This window comes from Palaemon carinicauda, chromosome 11, assembly GCF_036898095.1.
Source record: "Palaemon carinicauda isolate YSFRI2023 chromosome 11, ASM3689809v2, whole genome shotgun sequence".
In the NCBI taxonomy this organism is placed as follows: Eukaryota; Metazoa; Arthropoda; class Malacostraca; order Decapoda; family Palaemonidae; genus Palaemon; species Palaemon carinicauda.
Genome location: NC_090735.1, coordinates 72,097,015 through 72,123,007, shown reverse-complemented (window position 1 = coordinate 72,123,007; position 25,993 = coordinate 72,097,015). Strand labels below are relative to the sequence as shown.

Genomic DNA, 25,993 nt, shown 5'->3' with positions numbered 1-25,993 from the left:
GATGAAAGGAAAGGGTGAAGTGATGTTTGGTGAAATGTCTGGTAGAGTGTCTGGGATTGAAAGGGGAAGAGCGAGAGAGGGTGTGGCGTTATTGCTGAGTGAATGGATGACAGGTAAAGTAGTGGAATGGAAGGAGATATCATCTAGGTTAATGTGGGTAAGGGTTAGGTTGGGTAGGGAATGTTGGGCGTTTGTCAGTGCGTATGGGCCAGGTAGTGAGAAAAGTGAAGAAGATCGGAATGAGTTCTGGAATGATTTAACTAGGTGTGTAGAAGGACTGGGTAGAAGGAATTATGTAGTTGTTATGGGTGACTTAAATGCTAGAGTGGGCGCTGGAGAGGTAGAAGGTGTCATTGGTAAGTATGGCGTACCAGGTGAAAATGAGAGTGGTGAGAGACTGGTAGACATGTGTGTTGAACAAGAGATGGTAATAGGTGCTAGCTTCTTTAAAAAGAAAGATAAGAATAAGTATACATGGGTAAGAGTGGCAAATGGAAGAGTAGTAGAAAGGGCATTAATGGATTATGTGTTGGTGACTAAAAGAATGTTTGGAAGATTGAAAGACGTGCACGTGTTTAGGGGTATGGCTAACGGTATGTCTGATCATTTTTTGGTGGAAGGAAAATTAGTTGTAGCAAAAGAGTGGGGGAATAGAGTAGGTGGATGTAAAAGGGAGGTAGTGAGGATTGAAGAGCTAATAAAACCGGGGGTAAAAAGTAAATATCAGGAAAGGTTGAAAATGGCATATGACGAGGTGAGAGTAAGAGAAACTGGTAATTTAGAGGAGGAATGGAAGTTAGTAAAAGAAAATTTTGTTGGGATTGCAAGTGATGTATGTGGCAAGAAGGTTGTTGGAGGCAGCATGAGGAAGGGCAGTGAATGGTGGAATGAAGGAGTGAAGGTGAAAGTGGAAGAGAAAAAGAGGGCTTTTGAAGAATGGCTGCAGAGTAATAGTATAGAGAAGTATGAAAAATATAGAGAGAAAAAGGTGGAAGTAAAGCACAAGGTACGTGAGGCAAAAAGGGCAGCTGACCTGAGGTGGGGTCAGGGATTGGGTCAGTCATATGAAGAGAATAAGAAGAAGTTTTGGAAAGAAGTGAAGAGAGTAAGGAAGGCTGGCGCAAGAATTGAAGAGACAGTGAAAGATGGAAATGGAAGGTTGTTAAAAGGAGAGGAGGCAAGGAAAAGGTGGGCGGAATATTTTGAAAGTTTGCTGAATGTTGAGGATAATAGGGAGGCAAATATAACTGCTGTTGCAGGTGTTGAGGTGCCAGTGATGGGAGATGAGAATGAGAGAGAGATAACAATAGAGGAAGTGAGGAGAGCACTAGATGAAACGAGAGTAGGAAAAGCATATGGTATGGACGGTGTGAAAGCTGAGATGTTGAAGGAAGGGGGTGTGACTGTACTTGAATGGTTGGTGAGATTGTTTAATGTGTGTTTTGTGTTGTCAATGGTACCAGTAGATTGGGTTTTTGCATGTATTGTACCACTATATAAGGGTAAGGGAGATGTGCATGAGTGTTGTAATTCAAGAGGTATTAGTTTGTTGAGTGTAGTTGGAAAAGTGTATGGTAGAGTACTGATTAATAGGATTAAGGATAAAACAGAGAATGCAATCTTGGAAGTACAGGGTGGTTTTAGAAGAGGTAGGGGTTGTATGAATCAGATTTTTACAGTTAGGCAGATATGCGAGAAATATTTAGCAAAAGGTAAGGAGGTGTATGTTGCGTTTATGGATCTGGAGAAAGCATATGATAGAGTTGATAGGGAAGCAATGTGGGATGTGATGAGGTTATATGGAGTTGGTGGAAGGTTGTTGCAAGCAGTGAAAAGTTTATACAAAGGTAGTAAAGCATGTGTTAGAATAGGAAATGAAGTGAGTGATTGGTTTCCGGCGAGAGTGAGGCTGAGACAGGGATGTGTGATGTCGCCGTGGTTGTTTAACTTGTATGTTGATGGAGTGGTGAGAGAGGTGAATGCTCGAGTGCTTGGACGAGGATTAAAACTGGTAGGCGAGAATGACCATGAATGGGAGGTAAATCAGTTGTTGTTTGCGGATGATACTGTACTGGTAGCAGACACAGAAGAGAAGCTTTGACCGACTAGTGACAGAATTTGGAAGGGTGTGTGAGAGAAGGAAGTTGAGAGTTAATGTGGGTAAGAGTAAGGTTATGAGATGTACGAGAAGGGAAGGTGGTGCAAGGTTGAATGTCATGTTGAATGGAGAGTTACTTGAGGAGGTGGATCAGTTTAAGTACTTGGGGTCTGTTGTTGAAGCAAATGGTGGAGTGGAAGCAGATGTACGTCAGAGAGTGAATGAAGGTTGCAAAGTTTTGGGGGCAGTTAAGGGAGTAGTAAAAAATAGAGGGTTGGGCATGAATGTAAAGAGAGTTCTATATGAGAAAGTGATTGTACCAACTGTGATGTATGGATCGGAGTCGTGGGGAATGAAAGTGATGGAGAGACAGAAATTGAATGTGTTTGAGATGAAGTGTCTGAGGAGTATGGCTGGTGTATCTCGAGTAGATAGGGTTAGGAACGAAGTGGTGAGGGAGAGAACGGGTGTAAGAAATGAGTTAGCGGCTAGAGTGGATATGAATGTGTTGAGGTGGTTTGGCCATGTTGAGAGAATGGAAAATGGTTGTCTGCTAAAGAAGGTGATGAATGCAAGAGTTGAGGGGAGAAGTACAAGAGGAAGGCCGAGGTTTGGGTGGATGGATGGTGTGAAGAAAGCTCTGGGTGATAGGAGGATAGATGTGAGAGAGGCAAGAGAGCGTGCTAGAAATAGGAATGAATGGCGAGCGATTGTGACGCAGTTCCAGTAGGCCCTGCTGCTTCCTCCGGGGCCTTAGATGACCGCGGAGGTAGCAGCAGTAGGGGAGTCAGCATTATGAAGCTTCATCTGTGGTGGAAATGTGGGAGGTTGGGCTGTGGCACCCTAGCAGTACCAGCTGAACTCGGTTGAGTCCCTGATTAGGCTGAAGGAACATAGAGAGTAGAGGTCCCCTTTTTGTTTTGTTTCATTGTTGGTGTCGGCTACCCCCCAAAATTGGGGGAAGTGCCTTGGTATATAGATAGATAGATAGACTTTCCTAAACAGAAATACAGCTCATTTTATAAACTAAAATTATAAATATCTTAGTAATAACTATTTATTTTAGGAAATATGAAATATCTTTTGGTAGCGTGCCTTAATAGTAAGAGTTATTTTATCCAAAAATTGAGGTTACCGATGGCAGACCATGCTCGGTTGATCAGTTGATTTGGAAAGTATAAACATAAATGATGGAAAAGATTTGAATTCGCTGTTTTTATTCACAAATACTATACTAAATTGGGAATATTACATGCATTATTATTAAATACAGTTGAAGTGAAACATCAGTTAAATCAAAAAACAGTTTATTTCAAATATTGCTGTAATTTTTTACCAGAGTAAATGGATATACAGTATATAGCGAGAGCTGGGTGGAGAGAGAGGTAAGTGGCGGGAAGCACTCTCAGTTTAAAGGAGAGAGTTATTGCTAATATGTGATTTTGTAATTAATAGTTATTGCAGTTCTCTATGCCGCGTGTAAGCGAATTCACAAAGTGAGAACTCACGTAAAAAGAAGCCTGCCTAACTGTACAATGTTACTAGAAAGGAACAACTGTGTTTTGTTATAGTTGTATGATGACTACTTAGTAAAATTACAGTTTTATGAATAGAACTTACCTGGCAGTTATATATACATAGCTAATTATCTCTATTTCGGCAGAATTTTTCTAAACTAGGCAACCGCCTTGTGGTGGTTGGGTGGTAACACCCGTTAAAGGGTGGTAGGAGGAATCATTCCCGTTTTCTGTTCTTCAGTTCATCTCTGCCGGCCGGATCGACAACACGTTGGTCCTTCATTAAGAGTTTTTCTTCGCTTTCCCTGCTTGGTGTACCAGTCTGCTTTTTTAGTGAAGTACTCTGATTTGGGGTTTTGGCGATCGTTGTATTTTGTTTTCTCTTAGCGTTTTTGCTGTTTTTCATTATGAGTGAAAAGAGTCATTACCGTATCTGTGCGAATGAGGAATGTAAGGTGAGACTACCGAAAATGGCGGTAGACCCTCACACCGTTTGTTCTAATTGTAGGGGTTTTGTTTGTGCCCTTGATAATAGGTGCGGGGAATGTAAGGTTTTGGATGAGAAAGATTGGTTAATTATGAAGCGCTATGTGCGTAAGCTAGAGCTCGATAGAGTTAGGAGAGCTTCTAGGTCTAAGTCCAAGTCTGTTAGTGGTAAGGAAGACTAACTTAGTGTAGATTTATCTATTGATCCTATTATTGATTCCTCTTTGGAAGTTGATCCTTCCCTTGAGGTAGTAACTCCTGCACCTCCTACAGGTTCCGTATCTACGGATGACCCTCGGTACGCTAGCCTGGCGGCCGAGTTGAAGGCCATTAAAGAACAACTGGAGGCCTTTAAAGGTAAGGAAAGTGAAAGTGCTTGTGTTAGTGCAGTGGAGGTGGCGACTGACCGAATCTCTCATACCCCTAGGCCTAGACCTCTACCAAGCTCCCAGGACCAAGGGAAAAGGTACGTCGATGACCGAAAGGGGGTGAGAGGTACGTTCCCTCGGTCAGCCGTCGCCTCAGACAGTCCTGTTGTCGATTCCCAGGCTGCTCTTGACCGTCACGGGAAAGACGTGTCGGATGTGTTGTTTTCTTCTCCGAATTCGTCCAGACGTAAATGGAAGTTTGAAGCTTCAAGACCTACTAAGAGGAGATGGAACCGCGACGAACGGTCTCGTTCTTTCTCTCCCGGTTCTAGCAGTTATGAACCTTGTCCGTCGGAGGATGATTTCGACTCTGTGCCTGTGAAAAGGGCGAAGCCTACTGCCGAAGATCCTCCCCCTTCTACGAGAGTTATTCGTCAGCCCCCCCCCCCCCCCTTCGGGCCCGCAAGACCCAGTTGATGTTGCTAGATCCTTTATGTCTGTCATGCAGGAACAACTTTTGACTTTAGTGCAAGCCTTTAGCCGCCCTCAAGCCCAGTCTGACAGACGTAAAGACAACTCGTTACCGATTAAGAAGTCTGCTTCTAAGAGAGAACGGAGTTCTTCTTTAAAGAAAACTTCTCCCTCTCTACGCCAGGATGAGGAATGTGTGCTTTCGCCAGGCGATACTTCTTCGCGATACCAGGGCGATACGTTTTCTCGTTCTCGATACCGGGACGATACCTTATAGACGATGCTGCTTCTCGTTCTCGATGCCAAGACAATACCGCCTCCCGTTCACGTTACCAGCACGATAACTCCTCTCATTCGCTTCGCCACGACGATACCTCCTCTCGTTCGCTTCGCCACGACGATACCTCCTCTCGTTCACGACGCCACGACGATACCGACCCTAGTTCTCGACGCCACGACGATACCGCCTCTCGTTCACGACGCCACGACGATACCGCCTCTCATTCTCACCGTCACGACGATACCGCCTCTCGCTCTCGACATCAGAACGACTCTGCCTCTCGTTCTCGGTCCCAGGGCGATACCACCCTTCCTCTTCGGGATGATACTGCCTCTCATCCCAAGGATTCTTCTAGCGCGGGACTCCAGGATGCAACCCGTCTTTTGCAGGATGATGCCTTTGATTTGCCCTTGTCGGGTTCTAAGGATCCTTCTTCTCTTTCGAAGGATATTGCAGATGTGGATCAGGACCTCGAGGATGTTTCTGATGACGATGATAATCCTGCCGACGCTGTGGGAGATTACAAAGTTCTCTCTCGCTCCCTTCTTGAACTTTTTGGAGAGGAATTCCAACCTGCTGCCCCTCAATCTCCTCTGTCCCAATTTAACAGAAAGAAGGCCAAGAAACAGTCTGCCTTCATCAAGATGAAGCTGTCTATCTCCGCAAAGAAGGCTCTCACGAAGATTGATGACTGGATGATGGAACGGAGACAATCAGTTAAGACTTCCTTCTCGTTTCCACCAGCTCGTCTTGCTTCAAGAGCGGGTATGTGGTATGCAACTGGAGAACCTTTGGGTCTGGGAGTGCCTTCCTCCTCCAAGGGTGACTTCTCTGGTTTAGTGGACTCTGCTAGAAGGCATGCTCTCAACTCAGCCAAGGTCATGTGGTCGATGTCGGAGCTGGATCATCTCGTCAAAGGTATTTTTAGAGCCTTTGAGGTTTTTAGTTTCCTAGACTGGTCGCTTGGGACTCTCGCAAGGAAAACTGACCAGATGGAAGGATCTAGGGACCTTACCAGTATTATGTCTTGTATGGATAAGGCCCTCAGAGATGGGGCGAATGAGTTGGCGGCTCTGTTCTCAGCCGGGGTCCAAAAGAAGAGAGCTCTGCTTTGCTCTTTTGCTTCTAGGTCTGTTACCACTGCTCAAAAGTCTGAGCTTCCTTACGCCCCCCTCTCTCAACATCTTTTTCCCGAGTCCCTGGTTAATGACATTACGCTTTCTCTGGCCCAAAAAGCCACCCAAGACCTTTTATCTCGTTCTGCTCGTAACCCCTTGGCAGCCCCTCCTTCTTCTTTGAAACGGGAGGAAAGGAGATTCCAGCAGCCCTTTCGGGGCAGGACTACTTCAAGACCAGATTTTAGAGGGAGAAGGCAAGAATCAGGACAAAGATCTACCAGGGGTTCTTTCAGACCTCGCTCCAGAAAATGAAGTTCGTCTCCTCCAGACAGTAGGCGCAAGACTGTCAGGTTTTTGGCAGTCTTGGAAGAGGAGAGGGGCGGACACCTGGTCCCTCTCAGTCATCAAGGAAGGATACAAGATCCCCTTTCTGAAAAAACCTCCTCTCGCAGATGCTCTGCTGGCCTTAGTAGCCCGGTACTCAGATCCGGGGAAACAGAAGGCCCTAGTAGACCTTGTCGACCAAATGCTAGACAAGGGGGCGATAGAACCGGTTCGGCTTTTACAATCGCCTGTTTCTGGTCCCCAAGAACTCGGGCGGATGGAGACCCGTCCTGGATGTCAGCGCTCTCAACGTATTTGTGGAGAAGACAAAGTTCTCCATGGAGACGACTCAGTCGGTGCTGGCGTCAGTACGTCCAGGGGACTGGATGGTGTCCCTCGACTTGCAGGACGCATATTTCCATGTCCCCATCCATCCGACTTCGAGGAAGTACCTGAGATTTGTAATGCAGGGCAAGTGCTTCCAATTCAGAGCTCTTTGCTTCGGTCTCAGCAAGGCTCCTCAAGTCTTCACCAGGGTAATGGCGAATGTGTCAGGTTGGCTGCATCAGGAGGGGATAAGGATATCCTTCTATCTGGACGATTGACTGATTCGTTCACGATCGAGGGAGAAATGTCTGGAGGATTTACGGAAGACTTTTATGATGGCTCAAGATCTAGGCCTGGTCATCAACAGGGAGAAGTCTCAGATCAGACCGAATCAGACTATTCTCTATTTGGGGATAGTTCTGAATTCAGTTCTTTTTCGGGCTTCTCCCTCTCAGGAAAGACAGACCAAGTGTCTCGTAAAAGTCAGAACTTTCCTGGACAAGAAGAGATGCACAGCGAAGGAGTGGATGAGTTTGCTGGGGACTCTATCCTCCCTCGAACAGTTTGTCTCTCTGGGGAGACTCCACCAAAGGCCTCTTCAGCACTTTCTTTCGAAGACGTGGAACAGAAAGATGCAGGAAGACTCCTTTTCCTTCCCCATTCCAATAGAAGTCAAGACTCTTCTGAAGTGGTGGCTGGACCCAACCTTGTTAGGGGAAGGGATCTCCTTACACAAGAAGAACCCAGACCTAGTGTTGTTTTCAGACGCATCAGAGTCAGGCTGGGGGGCAACACTAGGAAGCAAGGAGGTCTCAGGCTATTGGGAAGGAATTCAGCTGGGATGGCACATCAACAACAAGGAGCTAATGGCCATTTTTCTGGGGCTAAAGGCCTTCAAGGACTTGGTGTCTGGGAAGATTGTGGAGGTCAACTCGGACAACACCACAGCTCTTGCTTACATCAGGAAGCAAGGAGGGACTCACTCTCTGTCTCTGTTCGAGACAGCAAGAGAGCTCCTTCTTTGGGCGAAGGAGAACAGGATAAACCTGCTGACGAGGTTTGTTCAGGGACAGAAGAATGTGAGGGCGGACATGCTCAGCAGGAAAGGGCAGGTCCTTCCCACAGAATGGACCCTCAACCAACAGGTCTGTCAGAGTCTCTGGAGGCTGTGGGGGAGACCCCTCATCGATCTTTTCGCCTCCAACTTATCCAAGAGGATCCCCATCTATTGCTCCCTAGTTCCGGACAGGGAGGCAATAGCAGTAGACGCCTTTTTGATGGATTGGACCGGGATGGACACTTATGCTTTTCCCCCATTCAAGATCATCAATCTGGTAGTCAGGAAATTCGCCCTCCTCGATTCGGGACGGATGATCCTGATAGCTCCGTTCTGGCCGATGAGGGAATGGTTCACGGAGGTGGTGGACTTGTTGATGGACTTTCCAAGAAGCCTCCCTGCAAGTCCAAATCTGCTCAGACAACCCCACTTCGAGAGATATCATCAAAACCCCCTCGCTCTCAATCTGACTGCCTTCAGACTATCGAGAAGCTCGTCAGATCGAGAGGCTTTTCAGCGCAAGCTGCGAAAGCTATCGCCAGAGCGAGGAGGGTCTCTTCGCAGAGGGTCTACCAGTCCAAGTGGGAGACTTTTAGGGCTTGGTGTAGGAAGCACAAGATTTCCTCATCCACTACCTCTATGAGCCAGATTGCGGATTTCTTGTTGTACCTCAGGCAGGACGCTAAGCTAGCTGTGTCCACTATCAAGGGGTACAAAAGTATGCTCTCTTCCGTCTGTCGGCATAGAGGCTTGGACTTGTCTCGCGATAAGGACTTACATGACCTCTTGAAGTCTTTTGAGATGACCAAGCAGACCCAGTTAAAGCCCCCTTCTTGGAACCTTGATGTGGTTCTTAAATTTCTGTGCACCAAGAGATTTGAGCCCATCTCACAGGCTCCCCTTAGGGAGGTTACCAAGAAGACCCTCTTTCTTTTGGCCTTAGCAACAGCTAAAAGAGTTAGTGAAGTCCATGCAATTGAAAAACAGGTAGGCTTCAATCTGAATGGGGCAGTTTGTGCCTTGAGATTAGACTTTCTCGCTAAGAACGAGAACCCTTCTAAGCCCTGGCCGAGGACCTTTGAGGTTCCTAACTTGACCAACCTAGTGGGTCAAGAGCAAGAGAGGCTGCTCTGTCCAGTACGAGCCCTCAAGACCTACTTGTCTCACACGAAAAGTGTGAGAGGCTCTTCTAGCTCCCTGTGGTGTTCTGTGAAAGATCCTCAAAAGCCCCTTTCCAAGAACGCTTTGTCCTTTTTCCTGAGGGAAGTGATAAGAGAAGCGCATCTCTTGTGTGAGGAGGAACACTTCAGACGTTTAAAAGTGCAAGCTCACGAAGTGAGGGCCATTGCGACCTCGCTTGCTTACCGCAAGAACATGTCGCTCCGTCAAATTATGGATGCGACATTCTGGAGGAGCAACTCTGTGTTCGCCTCTCATTACCTCAGAGAGGTGAGGGTGGATTATGAGAAATGTTATACCTTGGGGCCATACGTAGCTACGGCTTCTGTATTAGGCAAAGGAGTTACTACCTCCCCTCAACCTTAGTTTTGTTTACTTGTGCATAGGTTGGTGTATTTTTTATTGGTTGTCTGAGGACTTCGACTTGTGTACAGTCACCTCAGTCTAGTTAGATAATTTTTATCTACTTTGCAAATGTTAGGTGGTTGGTTTGGTAAAGTTGCTGTTTTTTATTTTGGGCAATAGGTAGTCCTGAAGTCTAGTCAGATTGTTGGTCTCACCCCGTTGACAGACTCGATTGAGTGTTTTCAGCACTGCAGGTCACATCCTGGCTGACACTCCTAAGGGAAAGCGACTCAAGAGGCAGGAACCTTTGAAGTCAGCTACCTTAGCAGGTAAGGAATCAAGGTGTTTATTTATCCTACAGCTTTTTTGGTTGTTTCCCCAATGATGTTTACTGTCTATCACCCTCCTCCAAGTGTGTTAATCAGCTATGTATATATAACTGCCAGGTAAGTTCTATTCATAAAAATGGAGTTTTTATGATAAAACAAAGTTTTATGAATACTTACCTGGCAGTTATATATACATTCGAAGGCCCACCCACCTCCCCTCAGGAGACAGGTCGGGCATAGATGAACTGAAGAACAGAAAACGGGAATGATTCCTCCTACCACCCTTTAACGGGTGTTACCACCCAACCACCACAAGGCGGTTGCCTAATTTAGAAAAATTCTGCCGAAATAGAGATGATTAGCTATGTATATATAACTGCCAGGTAAGTATTCATAAAACTTTGTTTTATCATAAAAACTCCATTTTTGATCAGAGCTTCGACCACGTACTGTAGTGTTACGTACTGTACTGTAGCCTTACCGTGTCCAGTATGTAGTTTACATTACTGTTTTAATTAAAAAATATTTATACTATAATAGAAACCAAGTAAAAACAATATTTGGCAGTACATAGTTTGTTAATTGTCCAAGTGTAGACAATTGGCAGTGAGTTGTTAGGTTAAGTTAGGAGTTACCCCACCTTAGAGCACCAAAGATACAGGAATTCACAAAAGAGAGAGAGAGAGTGTGTGTGTGTGTGTGTGTGTATAAGGACTATAAATGACCTGTATGAAAACTATGATCTAAATATATTGGTGTAAAATTTTGAATAAGTTAGGAAATTATGTAAACGATACTCCTTGTTATTCGTATGTGCGCATTTCTCGATATGGTAGTGAGATATTGAGATCAGCAGATCACAACCAAAGGTAAAAAAGAGAAAAACCAGTAATTGTTGATCAATACAATGCTCCTTAAATTGAAAAATTTAATAAAAAAAATGATTTGAAAAAGTACAATTAAACACAATAATGTCTAAATAAATATAAAGATCTAATAATGAACTAAAAATTATAAAGCAGCATGAAGCTTTGAAAGTGAACTACCAGTAGAGAAAGAGCGAGTGTGTGTGTTACAAGGAGTTGCAAGGATTTTGGATGTCTCAAAGACTTTTTAGTCCATCCGCAGAAACCCCATTTGCTCTTTGGTAGGGCTATTTAGTTTAAACATTTAGAGAGTTCCTATGATATTGTCTAACTTATTCTTGAACTTGTTTGCCATGTTACTATTTACTACATCTGCTGGAAGTCTATTCCAAGTATTTTCTATTTTGTATGTAAAGAAATTGCCACATAGAGTGGTGGTATACCTATGGAATGATTTGTGTTAAGCGTGAATAGGTTGTTGTAATCTACATTTGTTATATTCTGAAGAATTTTGAATGTCTCTATCAACTGTCCCCTTAGTCATCGAGTTTGTAGAGCAAATAAGATCAAACGTCATGATCTCATCCACATATGGCACTCGAGTAATCTCTTATAACTTCATTTCTAATAAGTTCATTTCTAATCCTGTCCCTCATTTAACTAGCCATATCCTTCTGAGAGATTTGTTCTCAAATCTATTAGATTGTTTCAGTGTCATACCATGACGCATGTCCATAGAGTAACACTGATCTCACTAAACTGATATATAGTCTGATTTTTATATGTAATTTTAGGCAATTTGATTTCCAAATTTTACTTAACCTAGCCATAGTCTGATTTGCTTTTTTCAATTTTTCTCTAAACTCTAATTCCAAAGACCCTATATTGGAGATCATAGTTCCTAAATACTTGAACGATTCTACCTCATTAATCGTTTCTCCTTCCAATGATATTTCATCTTCCATTACATACTCCATTCTCATCATCTCTGTCTTTCTTCTATTTATCTTCAGTCCAACCTCGTGTAACATTTCATGTATTCTGGTAAGCAAGAATTGCAAATTCTTTTGGTGTTCTACTAACAAGGACAACATCATCAGCATACTCTAGGTCTGCTAAATTCCTATCACCAATCCTTCTCCACCATCTATGACTGTTGTATGCATTACAAAATCCATTAGGAGGATAAACAACATAGGTGACAACACATTCCCTTGGAGTACTCAGCTGTTCACTGGAAGTTCATTTGATAAGACTTGCTATGCTCATGAGCAGACTTAATCAAATTTACATATTTAAGAGAAATTCCATAATAACGTAGGACTCCACAAAATTGGCCGGTCCACACTATCAAAGGCTTTATCATAGTCCACAAATGCCATCAAAAGGGGATTTCTATATTCTACGCATTGCTGTATAACAAGTCTCAAAATGAAAATTTTGTCAGTGAAACTTCTACCTTTTCTAAATCCTGCTTGTTCATCTCAGCTTTTCATCAATCTTACTCTCCAGTCTCTAGAATAAGCATACTATATATTTTCCTAACAACTGACGTAAGTGTTATGCCTCTGTAATTATTGGAATCAGTCAGGTCTCCTTTATTTTTTTTTTTTTATTTTTTTTATCACCAACACACCTAACTCCCATTCATCAGGTTTTGCTTCTTCATATCACATTCTACAAAATAATCTTGCAAGTAGTCTAAGATCCACTTCATTTTCAGCCAGTATCATCTCTGCTGTTATTCTATTGTATCCTGGGGCTTTGCATCTCTAGATTTTTTAGCATAACTTCGACTTCAAACACACTGAATTCTTTCATGGGCACATCAAGGTCTTCATCAGCTTCAGGTATATCAATCAAATTATTCCTTTCATATCTCCTATTCATAACCTCACTAAAGTGTTCCATCCAATGTTGCCTTTCTTTATCTTCTGTTGCTGTAACAGAGCCATCTCTCTTTTTGATGGGTATATGCTTCTTTTTCTTTGCCCCAGTTGAGACTTCATTAATAATTGTATGAGAAATTCTTACACCATAGCCAGTTCCTGAATTCATAGCATAGTCACCCTCATCTGCTTTACTGTCTAAATATTCTCTCCAGTCATTCCTGTTTTTTTTTTTTTTTTTTTTTTTACCTCACTATCCATACTTGAATACTTAGCATATTCTACCTTGGAATTTTCATTACTTCCTCGAAAACTTCCAACACTCAATCAATTTCTGTCTGTCTTTTTATATTGTGCAAATGTACAAGATATATTTTTTCTAGAATAGAAATTGAAAGTTTAACAGATATTTGTACGTCATTTATGAAGTAAGATGTTAATTTTTACAGGCAACGTAATCTACGGAAAAAATTTTGGGGGGATCTAGGATATACTGTATTATCGATAGATAATGTGTTAAACACATTTAATGCACAGGATTAATTTTTAAACTGAAGAATATCGTCTCCTCTGGTTAGAATCCTTACCTTATATAATGATTATTTCAAATGAGGCCTTCATGCATGTGATGTAAATAGAGAGCAGATGATGAGACTCAAGAAAAGAAATTATAGATATTCAAGTGAAAAAAGTTAAGAAAAAATTACTAAAGCACACCCACACTCTCATCCTTACATCTTTTTGAATTAACACCATCTCTCTACATTAAGTTTTCAATATAATTTATTTCCCTTCAATTTATTTTCCTTCCTCACATCAATTTTATCTAATTATTTTCAGCTTATTTTATTTTAATAATATTTGACTCCTTCCTGCATAATAAATTACAAACATTTTAGTTTAAATACAGTATTTCATGGACTTGTATTATTTAATGCAGATTTTGTATGAACAAATTTACTGTGTATGACATTCTTTTTTATGCAGATTTTGTATAGATGAATTTACTTTGTATTATTCTTTTCCGTATATGAGAGCTCTGTCCAAAAATACCTAGCGTGTTCTGTTTTTAGCTACCTGCCCTCAAAGCAGACGTTGATTTTTTTATGAAGATATATTTTTTCCTCTATATCTTTTTATTTCTTTGTGGACAAATTTCAACTTCGCTGCCGATTTCCTGGCTTTCTTCATATGGTTCAAACTGATATGGTTCCTGAATTGCTGATAGATAGATGATTCTCTATATTTACTACATCTTTGTTTACATCATCCAAATCTCTAGAAAAATTGCTCAAATCTACGCTGTGTTCGCTGTCTGAATCCATTTTCCCAGGGTTGCTGATTATAAACAACTGGGTGGTGGAGACAAGTTGTCTCTCTGTGACGTCACACAATGGCACAGCTGCCTTTGCCAAATCTCGCCAGTCGGGTTGAGGCATGTGTCGGAAGGTGTAATTAATTTTATCTATAAACAAAAATGCAGCTGAGTGTTTGTTAATGTATGTCTGCAAATGAATTATAAATAGATATGGTTTATTTTTTCAGAGTTATTTTAGGCATGTCAGCCCACCTTTAAGTGAGCAGGAGAGGTTTGTATCGATGAGGTATAAATACTATTGCAATAGCTATATTAAGCCTGTAGCTTATAGTTATTCAAACACTAGATGGTAAAAATAATCCTAAAAATTAAATGTTTGAATAGAAGTTATTTTACCTACATCCTTTTATTTTTTTCAGGGCAAATGGGGAAACTAAGCACATGAAAGTTCACTATACAATGGACAGTAACCATTTTTTTCTCAGTGAAGCACATTACTTCAACAGCATTCCTGAACTCATAAACTTTCACAAATATTCTCCCCTGTCCGAAAGTTTCAGTGGGTACGTATCATAGGCATAGTTCCTCTTGTCATTCTCATTACTGGTGTATTTAAACTTTCCCAATATTAGGACAGTTTCAACCAATATAGATAGAAAAATTTGTGAAATCCTATCAAACGTAATGGGGACACTAAATGATGTAATAACAGAAGAATACTATATTTGTAACTGTCTTTAAAGTTTGAGTTCCCTATCATAGTTGAACTTAGATAGAGAACAACATTTTATGTTTAAGTTTATTTACAAGTTTCTCAAGCAGCCAAGTTGGAAATCCATTACATTGACTTTCTTAAAAGTAAACTTTTCCGCAATTAAACATACAGTTCTTGTCTACCATGAAACATTCAGTATATAAAACCGAGATCGCTCTAAAAGTCAAGCTAATCTGACAAGACAGCTATAGTGTAACTACATTATTGTACTGTGTGATTTGAAATTCTATAAAGAATTTTAACAAAATGAGGTAAGTATTCAATAAGGATCAGATAACAAAGTTTGGTTGAGGAAATTTTATATTTTCTTTCAAGTGTTTTATCATTTATCTTTATTAAATAGCAGTGTTTGTTGATATTGTCTCAATTTAACTTTTCTCTTTTAAGTTGGTATTCCAATACATTAGGGATGAGAACAATATTGTATGAGTCAGTTTTTACACATTACTTCTATTTTCAGGCTGGATTGTGTTCTACGCCGTCCAATTTTTGACACAGCTACTGTTCAGTATCCATATGAAGGAAGCAGTCGTTCTTATCTATCTCTTCTCGAGGGTGAACGTGTAATAATTTTAAACAGAGAGGGAGAGAATCGAGGCTGGTGGAAAGGCCGTATTGGCAATAGAGTGAGTTTCATTTCTTATTTGGTTATCTATAGCTGTGCAATAAGTCCTTTATATAGAAAAGGGATTTTGACGTAGGAAAAATCTATTTCTGGGCGAGGGACCTGTGCCGCCCAGTGAATAAGCTCCATTTAGCACTTATTCTTAGGTAATTTACTGCTAAATATACCAGAGAAAAAATGTAAAGGAGTGCTAGGTTAACTAGCTCGCTCACCTATTGGTGTCGGTATAAAATTGGGCGTATAATCCAGAGGTCCCGCACTATTTAGATTCATCCACGACAGAAACCCCAATAGAGGAGAGCCGTTCAACCTCACTCGGTACTACTAACACTGCATCCGCTCAGAACCCAACTCCTTAGCACCCAAAGTTTGGGGACTCCAAGGAAGAGGAGCTGGGAGGGTTCACTGGGCGGCACAGGTCCCTCGCCCAGAAATAGATTTTTCCTACGTCAAAATCCCTTTTCTGGGCTCGAACCTGTGCCGCCCAGTGAATCTATACAAGAGAAATGTCACCAAACTTGCAAAATAAAGGAAAAAACATAAGCATAAGGGAAATACAGGATGCTTTAATCAGAGATGAGTACCAAAAAACAATTATAAGGGTATCTTGAATATGAACATAAATCCACTTGGTAGACAATTGACAAATAAGGTAGGTATAATAATGCCGTGAGTGATAATATATACAGATACTCAGGAGTTTTAAAAATTTACAAATATAATAACAGTATTCAGGTGCGAGACCAACGAATACAATAGGGTATAAATGAGGCAGGTAAGAGGGAGAGATAAAGAGACAAGGCATTAACTTGTGAGTTACCTGGGAGTAACTACGCTCCCTGCAGCTACTGTAGAAAATTTTAGGGCTTCCAAATGTTTAAGGTAGTGTTTCTTGAACACTGACGGTGATTTCCACCCTGTATACCTGGAAAGGTCCGTAAAATTCATGTGGTGAAAAAAGTTCACCGAAGTAGCAACCGCTCTGATATCATGTGCAAGAGGAAAAGAGTCAGGGCTAGCTTGTTTAATAAAATAAAAAATTTGTTGTCTGATCCCTTTAATAGTAATGGTACCGCCTTGTTCTCTAACGAATAGAGGCCCCGAGGAGTTAGAGGAGGTCCGGGATAAATAAGACCTAAGAGTAGTAACAGGACACAGAGACGGGTCTTGCGTGAGGGGAACAATTTTCCAGGAGGACCATCTGTTCTGAGGGTCTTCGTTCTTAGCCAAAAAGAATTTGTTAGGTGAAAGAAGGACCTCTCCCGAAGGCAGGAACTCAATATGACCCGGGTCTCTCGACAAGGCTGCCAGTTCAGAAATTCTTGCCCCGGAAGCCAAGCTCACCAGGAAAAGTGTTTTCCTGAGAAGGGGAATGTAATCGCAAGAACTGTTAAGGGTATCAGAAGCCAATTTGAGTACATCATTAAGGAACCAGGTCACCGGGGTAGGACGAGTAACCGGTTTCAGTCTGGCACAGGCTTTCGGAATTGAAGCTAACAAAGAGTCGGTTAAGTCTATGTTAAAACCCACTAGGAAGATCTTTTTCAAAGCAGATTTAATTGTGGTGATAGTATTGGCTGCCAGACCTGATTCTAATAAAGATCTAAAGAAAGTGACTGTAAGGTTCAAGTTCATACAGTTCACGTCTGAGTCTATCAAAAATTTTGCCAACTTTTTAACTGCAGAGTCATACTGGCGGATGGTGGAATCCCGTTTATCCGATTCTAGGAACAGGGTGTTTTGAGGATCAATATTGGCACCATGCATGGCCGCAAACTTCATAAAGTCCATAAAGTTAGGGCGCTCTGAATGTTTGAGAAAGCGTACACAACGCGTGTTTGTACTATCTGAGACAGAACCGGATTGGGTATCGGGTGAGGGTATAGTCTCAACTCTCGCAGGAGAGGATACCAGTTGCTCTTGGGCCAGTTGGGTGCGACCAAGGCTACTTGTCCCTTGAAGGATCTCAGCTTGTCTAGAACTTTCAGCAAAAGAATCACCGGGGGAAAGAGATAAATCTTTTCCCAGATGTCCCAATTCTGAGACATGGCGTCTGTGGCGTAAGCCTGAGGGTCTAGATTGGGAGCCACATATACTCTCAATTTGTGGTTGGACTCCGTGGCGAAGAGGTCCACTTGGAGACCGGGAACCTGAGAGAGAATCCACCGAAATGACTTTAGATCGAGTGACCATTCCGATTCTAGAGGGGAGGTCCGGGACAGGGCGTCTGCCACTACATTCCGGACTCCCACCAGGTGGACAGCTGAAAGATGCCAACGGTTCAAGGCTGCTAGGGAGAATATGGCTACTAGAACATGGTTCAGAGGCCCTGACTTTGACCCGCCTCTGTTGAGGCAGCGGACCACCACTTCGCTGTCGAGGACCAGACGAAGGTGTTGTCTCTTGGGAAGAGCGAGACGTTTCAGGGTTAGAAGAACTGCCATGGCCTCCAGCACATTGATGTGAAATTGGCGGAACAAGGGGGACCAAAGACCTTGAACTTTCCTGAGCTGAGAATAGCCGCCCCAACCTGATAAGGATGCGTCCGTGTGAATGATTAACTTCGGAGGCGGAAATCGAAGGGGAACTGACTTTGACCGACTGTTTGCTCTTGTCCAAGGAAGAAGTCTTTCCCGTAGAATGGGAGGAAGGCGGACTTTCCTGTCCCGGAGCTTCCGGTTCGCCCTCGAACGCCAGACACGATTGATATCTTTCAATTTTGCCTTCAGAAGAAGATCCGTCACTGAGGCAAACTGAAGGGACCCCAGAATCCTCTCTTGGAGTCGTCTGGAACTTACTTTGTCTTTGAGAAAGCGTTTGGTGTTCCTTGCAATCTCTAACCTCTTGGGTTTGGGAAGACACAGAGTATGAGATATAAGATCCCATTGCAGGCCGAGCCATTGGAACTTCGATTTTTGAAGAAGACGGGACTTCTTGAAGTTGATCTGGAAGCCTAGAGATTGAAGATAATGGATGACTTTGTGAGTGGCTTTTAGGCAATTTTGGGAGGTGTCTGACCAAATGAGCCAGTCGTCCAGATAGGCTACTACTTGAATCCCTTGATTTCTGAGTTCCTGAACAGCGACTTCTGCTAACTTTGTGAAGATCCTTGGGGCGATGTTGAGCCCGAAAGGCATCACCTTGAAGGAGTAACTTTTGTCCCCTAAGCGAAAGCCTAGATACGGACGGAAGTGTCTCGCTATCGGGACGTGATAATAGGCGTCTGTAAGATCGATAGAGGTGGTGACGGCCCCACGGGGAAGTAAGGTCCGCACCTGCGAGACGGTAAGCATTCGAAACTTGTCGCATTGAATGGACAAGTTGAGAAGGGATAGGTCTAGAATCACTCTTCTCTTGTCTGAATCCTTCTTCAGGACACTGAACAGCCGACCTTGAAACTTCAGGTGTTTCGTTTCTTGTATGGCGTTCTTTTGTAAAAGATCCTGGACAAATTCGACCAGGTCCGGAGTGGAATGTTGATGAAATTTGTTCGGAGGAGGAGGTCCTTGAATCCAACGCCACCCCAGTCCCTTGGAGATGATACTGAAAGCCCAGGGACTGAACCTCCATTTGTTGCGGAAGGCATAGAGCCTCCCCCTACCTGCTGCACCTCAGTATTGGTTTGAGGAGTTGCCTCCACGTCCGCCTCGGAAGTTCTTTCCCCTGCGAAAGGCTCTTCCCCTGCCTTTGTTCTGGTTAGAACCACGGTGGTAGCCTCTACCTCTACCATAACTCTGGGAAGAGCTATGAGCCTCATAAGACTGGTTAAAGGCAGGAGAAGTGGCGGAGGCACCGGAAAGCTGGCTCTTAGGGAGCAGAACGGTGACATAGTCGTCAGAAGGAGCCTGAGAGGTGGAAGGCTGTGCAGGGGCAACAGGAGATGGGGGAAGAGGCAGCCGGAAATTGGACGAACCACTCTGCTGTTGCCTGAACTGGGTGGAGGTATATGGACGGAGCTTCTTCCTACCCCGGGCTTGGTAATTTGCAGGGTCATATTTACGTTTAGGAGTCAAACCCCAACGGGCTTTAAGGCTCTGGTTGACTCTAGTGGCCTCCGCCAAGACTTCCTCTACAAGAACCTCAGGGAAGAGATTTGGACCCCAACAGGAGGACCGGATAAGCTTATTAGGTTCATGCCTAATAGTCGCCTCTGCCAGGACATGTTTGCGACACCTGCGTTTAGCAGTAGCGAAGTCATACAGGTCATAGTATAATGACTGCAAAGTAGCCTTGTTGAGAGACTTAAAAATACTCTCAGTATCGTAAGTCAAGGCTATCGACTCCGTGGAAGTGGCCAAGTTCAGAGTACGGCCAACGCGTAGGCGGGAATCATACTCCTGTTTAATGAGGGATTCCGGGAGACGGGGAAGCCGCTCACTAAACATTACTGAAGCACAGTCTGCTGCTAGCTTGCCAGAGGTAAAGGTGGTATGGACGTTGTCCCAACACTCAATGCCTGAAGGAAGAAGGAGGGAGATTGGATCCACCTCTCGGATGGGAGGCAAGGGCTTCTCCTCCAGAGCATATTGGAAGGCAAGCTCTGCTACCTTATTGACACATGGAGTCACGGTGTTTTTGTCCATTAAAAACATTGTGAAGGAGCTCTTATAAGGCGTCAACATGGTGTTGGTGCAGCCGATGTCATTCAGGAATCTGGCCCACACAGATTGGGCTTGCTCTTTAGGGAAGATGACTGTCTCTTTGGGGACCTTGTCTAACCGAACCAAAGCTTCCTCGGTAAGCCTGGCATAACCATGAAATGGAAATGCCAGACCAGGAGGAAAGAATTCAAAGTCCTCTAGGGGACGAGTGCCAAGACCCTCCAAAGTTAATATTCCGTCTGAGAACGGGGAATGAAGAGCCATACGCCAAGGGTTATTCTTGGCAAACGGTGGGAGTTTAGAGGCATCCGGGATGAGAGAGCTTTGGACTCGCTCCGGAGCACCTTGCTCTAATGCCCCAAGTCTCTGACCGATGTTAGAGAACATCGTGTCCATCTTAGACTGCATCTCTGATACCAACTTAGCCTGCATCTCCGACACGATGCGAAGCATGGCTGATTCGGAAAGGCCCGGGCTAGCAGCAGGAGTGGCGGAATGAACTCCCGGGATGCGAGACTTAGAGGAGGAGCCAGAAGCCTTAGATGACAGGTTTGTATTCTGCTTAGAACCATGAGAAGCCTTATGAGGCTTACGAGCTTTAGGTAAGGTTCTAGACTTATTCTTGGGGGGAACCGAGTGTGATCGTTGGGACGAATCACGGTCCCCAGAAAAACCATGAAAGAAAGAGCGATCAGATGAAGAAGAAAGAGAGGGGCTGAGGATAGGAATCTCAGCGCCGGAAACACCTGCCTCACTTACCACCCTACCTGTATCTGGATCATCCAATAACATGGGTTCCACGTCAAGGTTCATGGAGGCAACATTGTCTTCTAGATCTCCGGGGGCGTCCGACGGATCCTGCTCTGGATCAATGAACCCCGCTATGGTGGCATCAATGTGGGCAATGATGGGAGCTGCAACATGCTTAGCCACAGCGGCTGAAGACTTGGCGTTGGGGTAAATCAAGGAACAGTAGTCCTCGGAGAGGACGTACGGCCGCTTGGACTTCACGTTCCGGGCAAAACCACCAACCCACACTTTGTGTGGCCCGAGCCGCAGACTTTTGCTCCGGGGATGCCTGAAATAATAGTGGGAATTAAAAAGGGAAGACTCCCAGTGGTCCTTCAAGACCATAGATATCTTACTAAAAAGTGTATGTATGCCAAAAAAGGTAAGATAAATAAGAAGGCAACATAGCCAACGGGACTCACCGAGTCAGATCCAAGGGTGGTAACGAGGTCAAAACAGACCACACAGTTATCCGGGTGCCATACCACGACATCCTCCAGCTGCACTCCGCAGAGGGCGTGAGACCGACAGACGGTATGGCCGCAGGGCTGATGTAGAACAGCTGCACAGGCCGTCGTCTGACAATGCACCATCTATAAAAAGAATAGTATATGAGAAACTGTAATTCTCTTAAGTAGGGGCGGGTCCAGAGGACCCGGGCCTAACATAAGCCTAACACAAGATTAGAGCTTAACTGTAATATTCTTAAATAGGGGCGGGTCCGGAGGACCTGGGCCTAAACATAAGTCTAGCTTAAGACTAAAGTATAGCCATCCATTCCGGTCGAGCCGGGAGCATAAAAAAGGATGCAACAACAAGAAATTAAGACACATGGTGTCTGATTTCCCGGGGCGAGGCTAAGCCCCGGGCCGGGAAATAAAAGTATCCAAAACCAATTCGTATAGGAACTCCGGGATAGTGATCTGTCATATAATCATTATATATAATCATAGGAACTGTTATAAATTAAAAGGGGGACGGAACTGTAGATAAGAACCGCCAACCGAACCCAGAGGGTTTCATATAACATAAACCAGTGTGATAAGTGAATATAAAATAGGGTGCACCGGGATCCAACTCTGTTGACCGGTGGCCAACCAGACTAGACAGAGACGAACCCGCCGGGACACCCGGAGGACAAAGTCCATAAACACTGAACTACCCCCTCTAAAAGGAGGGAAGGCAACGGTCCCCTAGGGGAGGGGGGGAGAGAAGCCTAGCCGCCCACCTAGCGAGAGGGGGAGCATGGGGGAGGATCACGTGATACGGAGCAGCAGGGCTACCAACTGACGATCCCCAACCAGACAGATCAAACGGAGTAATAGCACAATATTCATTATAATAGTGATAGCGTTGATAATATAAAATAAACACATAAAAATTTTTGGGCAAGGCATGCAACATAATAATTAAATCACAAAAGACACACCTGATGGCTTAAAAAATAACATTGCCGCCTAGCAACGAAGGTCGGCAGCCATAACGATACGTAAATGATATCGGCCCAAAAAGTGAACCACGAGGGTTCTAAACGCTAAATAATGAATATCCACAATAACAAATAAAATTTAATAATAAAAAAAATAAAAATAATACATATAGTAACACCGCGAGTGAAACTAAAAGCTCTCAAAACAGGAGTACCAACTGTAAGTGGAATCAAGCAAGATCGATATGAACGAAGAGAATAAACTCCTATAATTCAAATATTAAACGATCTAGGTTGCTCAAAACACAGCAAAACCAAGCTTGGTACTTAACTTAGATGGTGTCTCCTGGGAAACCGACGAAGAAGCCATAATCCAATGAAAATAAGTGGAAAAACGAGAGCACAACAAAAAAGCGGGTTACAACACAAGACGTGCTAAAAGGAGTTGGGTTCTGAGCGGATGCAGTGTTAGTAGTACCGAGTGAGGTTGAACGGCTCTCCTCTATTGGGGTTTCTGTCGTGGATGAATCTAAATAGTGCGGGACCTCTGGATTATACGCCCAATTTTATACCGACACCAATAGGTGAGCGAGCTAGTTAACCTAGCACTCCTTTACATTTTTTCTCTGGTATATTTAGCAGTAAATTACCTAAGAATAAGTGCTAAATGGAGCTTATTCACTGTGCGGCACAGGTTCGAGCCCAGAAATGGGTGTTTTTTCAAGTGTGGTTTTTTTAGTTGAAAAGCATTTTAAGCCTAACATAATAAAGTTAATTAATTTATATCTGTTTTTTCACTTTCCAAAATAAAAATTTATGTACTGCTCACAGGTTCTCATGTTTAAAGGGTTTTATGTAAGGGATTTACTTTATAATTTTGTTTAATACTGTATCTATTGTAGTGTTCTCAGTGTATTATTTAGAGGTATGGAGAGACCATTTTTAACCAGATTACTGAACTAGAAATTTCAACTCATAGACCCAGTTAAAATAGTTTCTTATAAAAAGAAAGAATAAGACTAATAGGATATTATTTGATAAATTACAGTACCTTTAAACCTTAGTGATCACATAGATTATGACAATTCTGTGATGGAGTTTTTTGTCCAATACATGTACTAGTTGAAATTTGGGTATTTGCAGCTAATTGTCTTTTGGGGATTCACGCAAAATGTTCTATTGCCCAATTCTTCTCTGTGATAATACTACTGTACTTCATTTTACTTTGTTCCTTTGCGTATACATATAAAGATTTAACTCTAAGTAATAGAGTACTATTGTTTTATTTATCATTGTAATAATAGAAATAACAAAATACAATACAGAAGTATTTCAAAGCCTAACACAATAGAATTTATTAAGATTTCTGAAAGGCAATGGAATGAAAATGTTCAAACTCATAGTTTTCAAGATTTTAGTTAACTTTAATACAGCAATTCACTTGCCTCTTATTCTTTCATTTTTTTTCAAACTTTGTGTTCCTGGGTGATTGTAAATTGAAAGATTTTCTTTTCATTGATGATTAGCGATGTATGTAACTACTACTGCTACTAATACTAATAATAATACTACTAGTAGCTACAGTAAGCTACAACCCTAGCTAGAAAAGCAGGATGGTATGAGCCCAAGTGTGCCAACAAGGAAAATAGCTTATTGAGGAAAGGAAATAAACAAACTACATGAGAAATAATGAATATGACATATCTCAAAATCGGTAACAATGTTAAAATAGATCTTTCATATAAAAACTATGAAAAGAGACTTATGGCAGCTTGTTCAACATGAAAACACAAGTTTTCACTTCTGAAGTTTCGCCAATTCAACTGCCCAATTAGGAAAATCGTTCCACAATCTGGTCACAGCGGAAATGAAACTTCTAGAATGCTATGTAGTATTGAGCCTTATGATAGAGAAGGTATGACTGTTTGAATAAATTGTATATCTAGTTTATTATGCCTTTCACATGAATATTCTGTGCTTATCTTGTCATAGTAATTTAATATGCCTTATATCATTTTTCTTTCCAGATGGGATATTTCCCTAAAGATTATGTCAGAACTGACCAGTTCATGTGAGGAACAGGTAAGATAGGAATTTCACTTGGTTTAAATTGTAGTGTTGTATATTTTTTGATAGGGACAGATGTGAGAATTGGAAGGTGAGCTTGATTTTTTTCCAGGTGATCTATGTAACCTCCTGGATTAATTTGATTGCGTTTTGTTGCTTTTAATTTGAAGCTTGCAGGTGGAAGTCAGTTTCTACAGAAAATGAAAATGTTTAAAAGTGAAATATTGATTAGTTTGTCTACTCTATTTTTATATATTTGTTTATATATTATACTGTGTGTTTTTAGATACCAATGCATTTACACTACATCATCTGTGCTTGCTCAAGTATGTGCAGTCATTTTTCTTGCTTCATTGTGCCATTTTAGGAAAAGCAAGAAATCTTTATTTTATCTTGTAGTGTACTTAAGGAATATATTTCTTTTTTAAAAAGTCTTATAGACTTCATTAGGCATTTTATATCAGTGATGTTTATAACGTGATTGTTTTTATAACTTAACAAATTTTATTATGACTAAAATCTGAGGTGTCTGACTAGTCATTGAATTATTGTAATCCTCATATTTTATCTTGACTTTCTGAGCTGGTTAAGAAGTCTCAAACTCAAGTGTATATATATATATATATATATATATATATATATATATATATATATATATATATATATATATATATATATATATATATATATATATATATATATATATATATATATATATATATATATATATATATATATATATATATATATATATATATATATATATATATATATATATATATATATATATATATATATACAGTATATATATATATATATAATATATATATATATATATATATATATATATATATATATATATATATATATATATATATATATATATATATATATATATATATATATATATACACACACACTTTATAACATATATATTGTTGGTTTATAGGGTAAACCAAATTGTGAGAAGACAGTTTATTAGATTTTGTTTGTGTAAACTGGTACTTGCAAAGAGGCCTTTAGTAATGCAAGGGATACAGTACAGTATTGTTAGTGTACACTCAAAATGTAAGTTATTATTTTGTAAAGTTCCCTTATGTTAGAACTAAAGAAGCTTTGTGTCCTTCACCAAGAGAAATATTTATCTGTTAGCTTTCAGAACAAAGGATGCCATCCATTAGTCAATTAACACCATGTACGTAATTAATAAAGTAGAGGAACTAAGAAGAAAGTGCTCTTTTGCTAAAGATGAAGTGTGCTCTCAGGTAAAACTCAGTTTTAATTTAAAGCAATCAATTTTTCAAATAAGACCATTTTTCACGACCAATTCATATTCGTGTCTTTCAAAAATTTTATTTGTTTCCAAAACAGTTTAGTAGATTTTGGGGTATTATTTTAGGAGGTACCGTAAAAGTAGTAAGGTCTATTGAATGTAGATTTTTTTATTCACGGTGCTCTTTCATACTCAGAGAAAGTGTTACGTTCATATACTTCATATACACCAATGTTCCGTTACACGAATGAATTCCTTTCCTGAAGACATGTTCGTTAAAAAAAAAAAAAAAAAAAATTCATTCATCAAAGCGGATTTTCCATTGACTTTCATTATAAACATTGAGATACGTTCCTACGAGCTCACCAAAGTTCACTTGTATCCCAATACAAGGCTTGATATACAGTAATGAAAGAGATTATCAACAAAATTGTTTTATCAAGTAAGGTAATACTGTAATAA

The 25,993-nt window shown here is 41.6% G+C and overlaps 1 protein-coding gene across 5 annotated transcripts in view; it reads left to right on the top strand.

Annotated features, from left to right (window-relative positions):
• Positions 1 to 24,721, top strand: part of Vav (Vav guanine nucleotide exchange factor) — a 385,659-nt gene extending 360,938 nt beyond the window's left edge. For all 5 annotated transcript variants that reach the window (XM_068383125.1, XM_068383124.1, XM_068383126.1 and 2 more), the window contains 3 exons: positions 14,392 to 14,535; positions 15,208 to 15,373; positions 24,219 to 24,721. In XM_068383125.1, the coding sequence (XP_068239226.1) occupies positions 14,392 to 14,535; positions 15,208 to 15,373; positions 24,219 to 24,266 (358 nt within the window). In that variant the 3' untranslated portion in view covers positions 24,267 to 24,721. The remainder of the gene's footprint in view (positions 1 to 14,391; positions 14,536 to 15,207; positions 15,374 to 24,218) is intronic.
• The last annotated feature ends 1,272 nt before the right edge of the window (positions 24,722 to 25,993 follow it).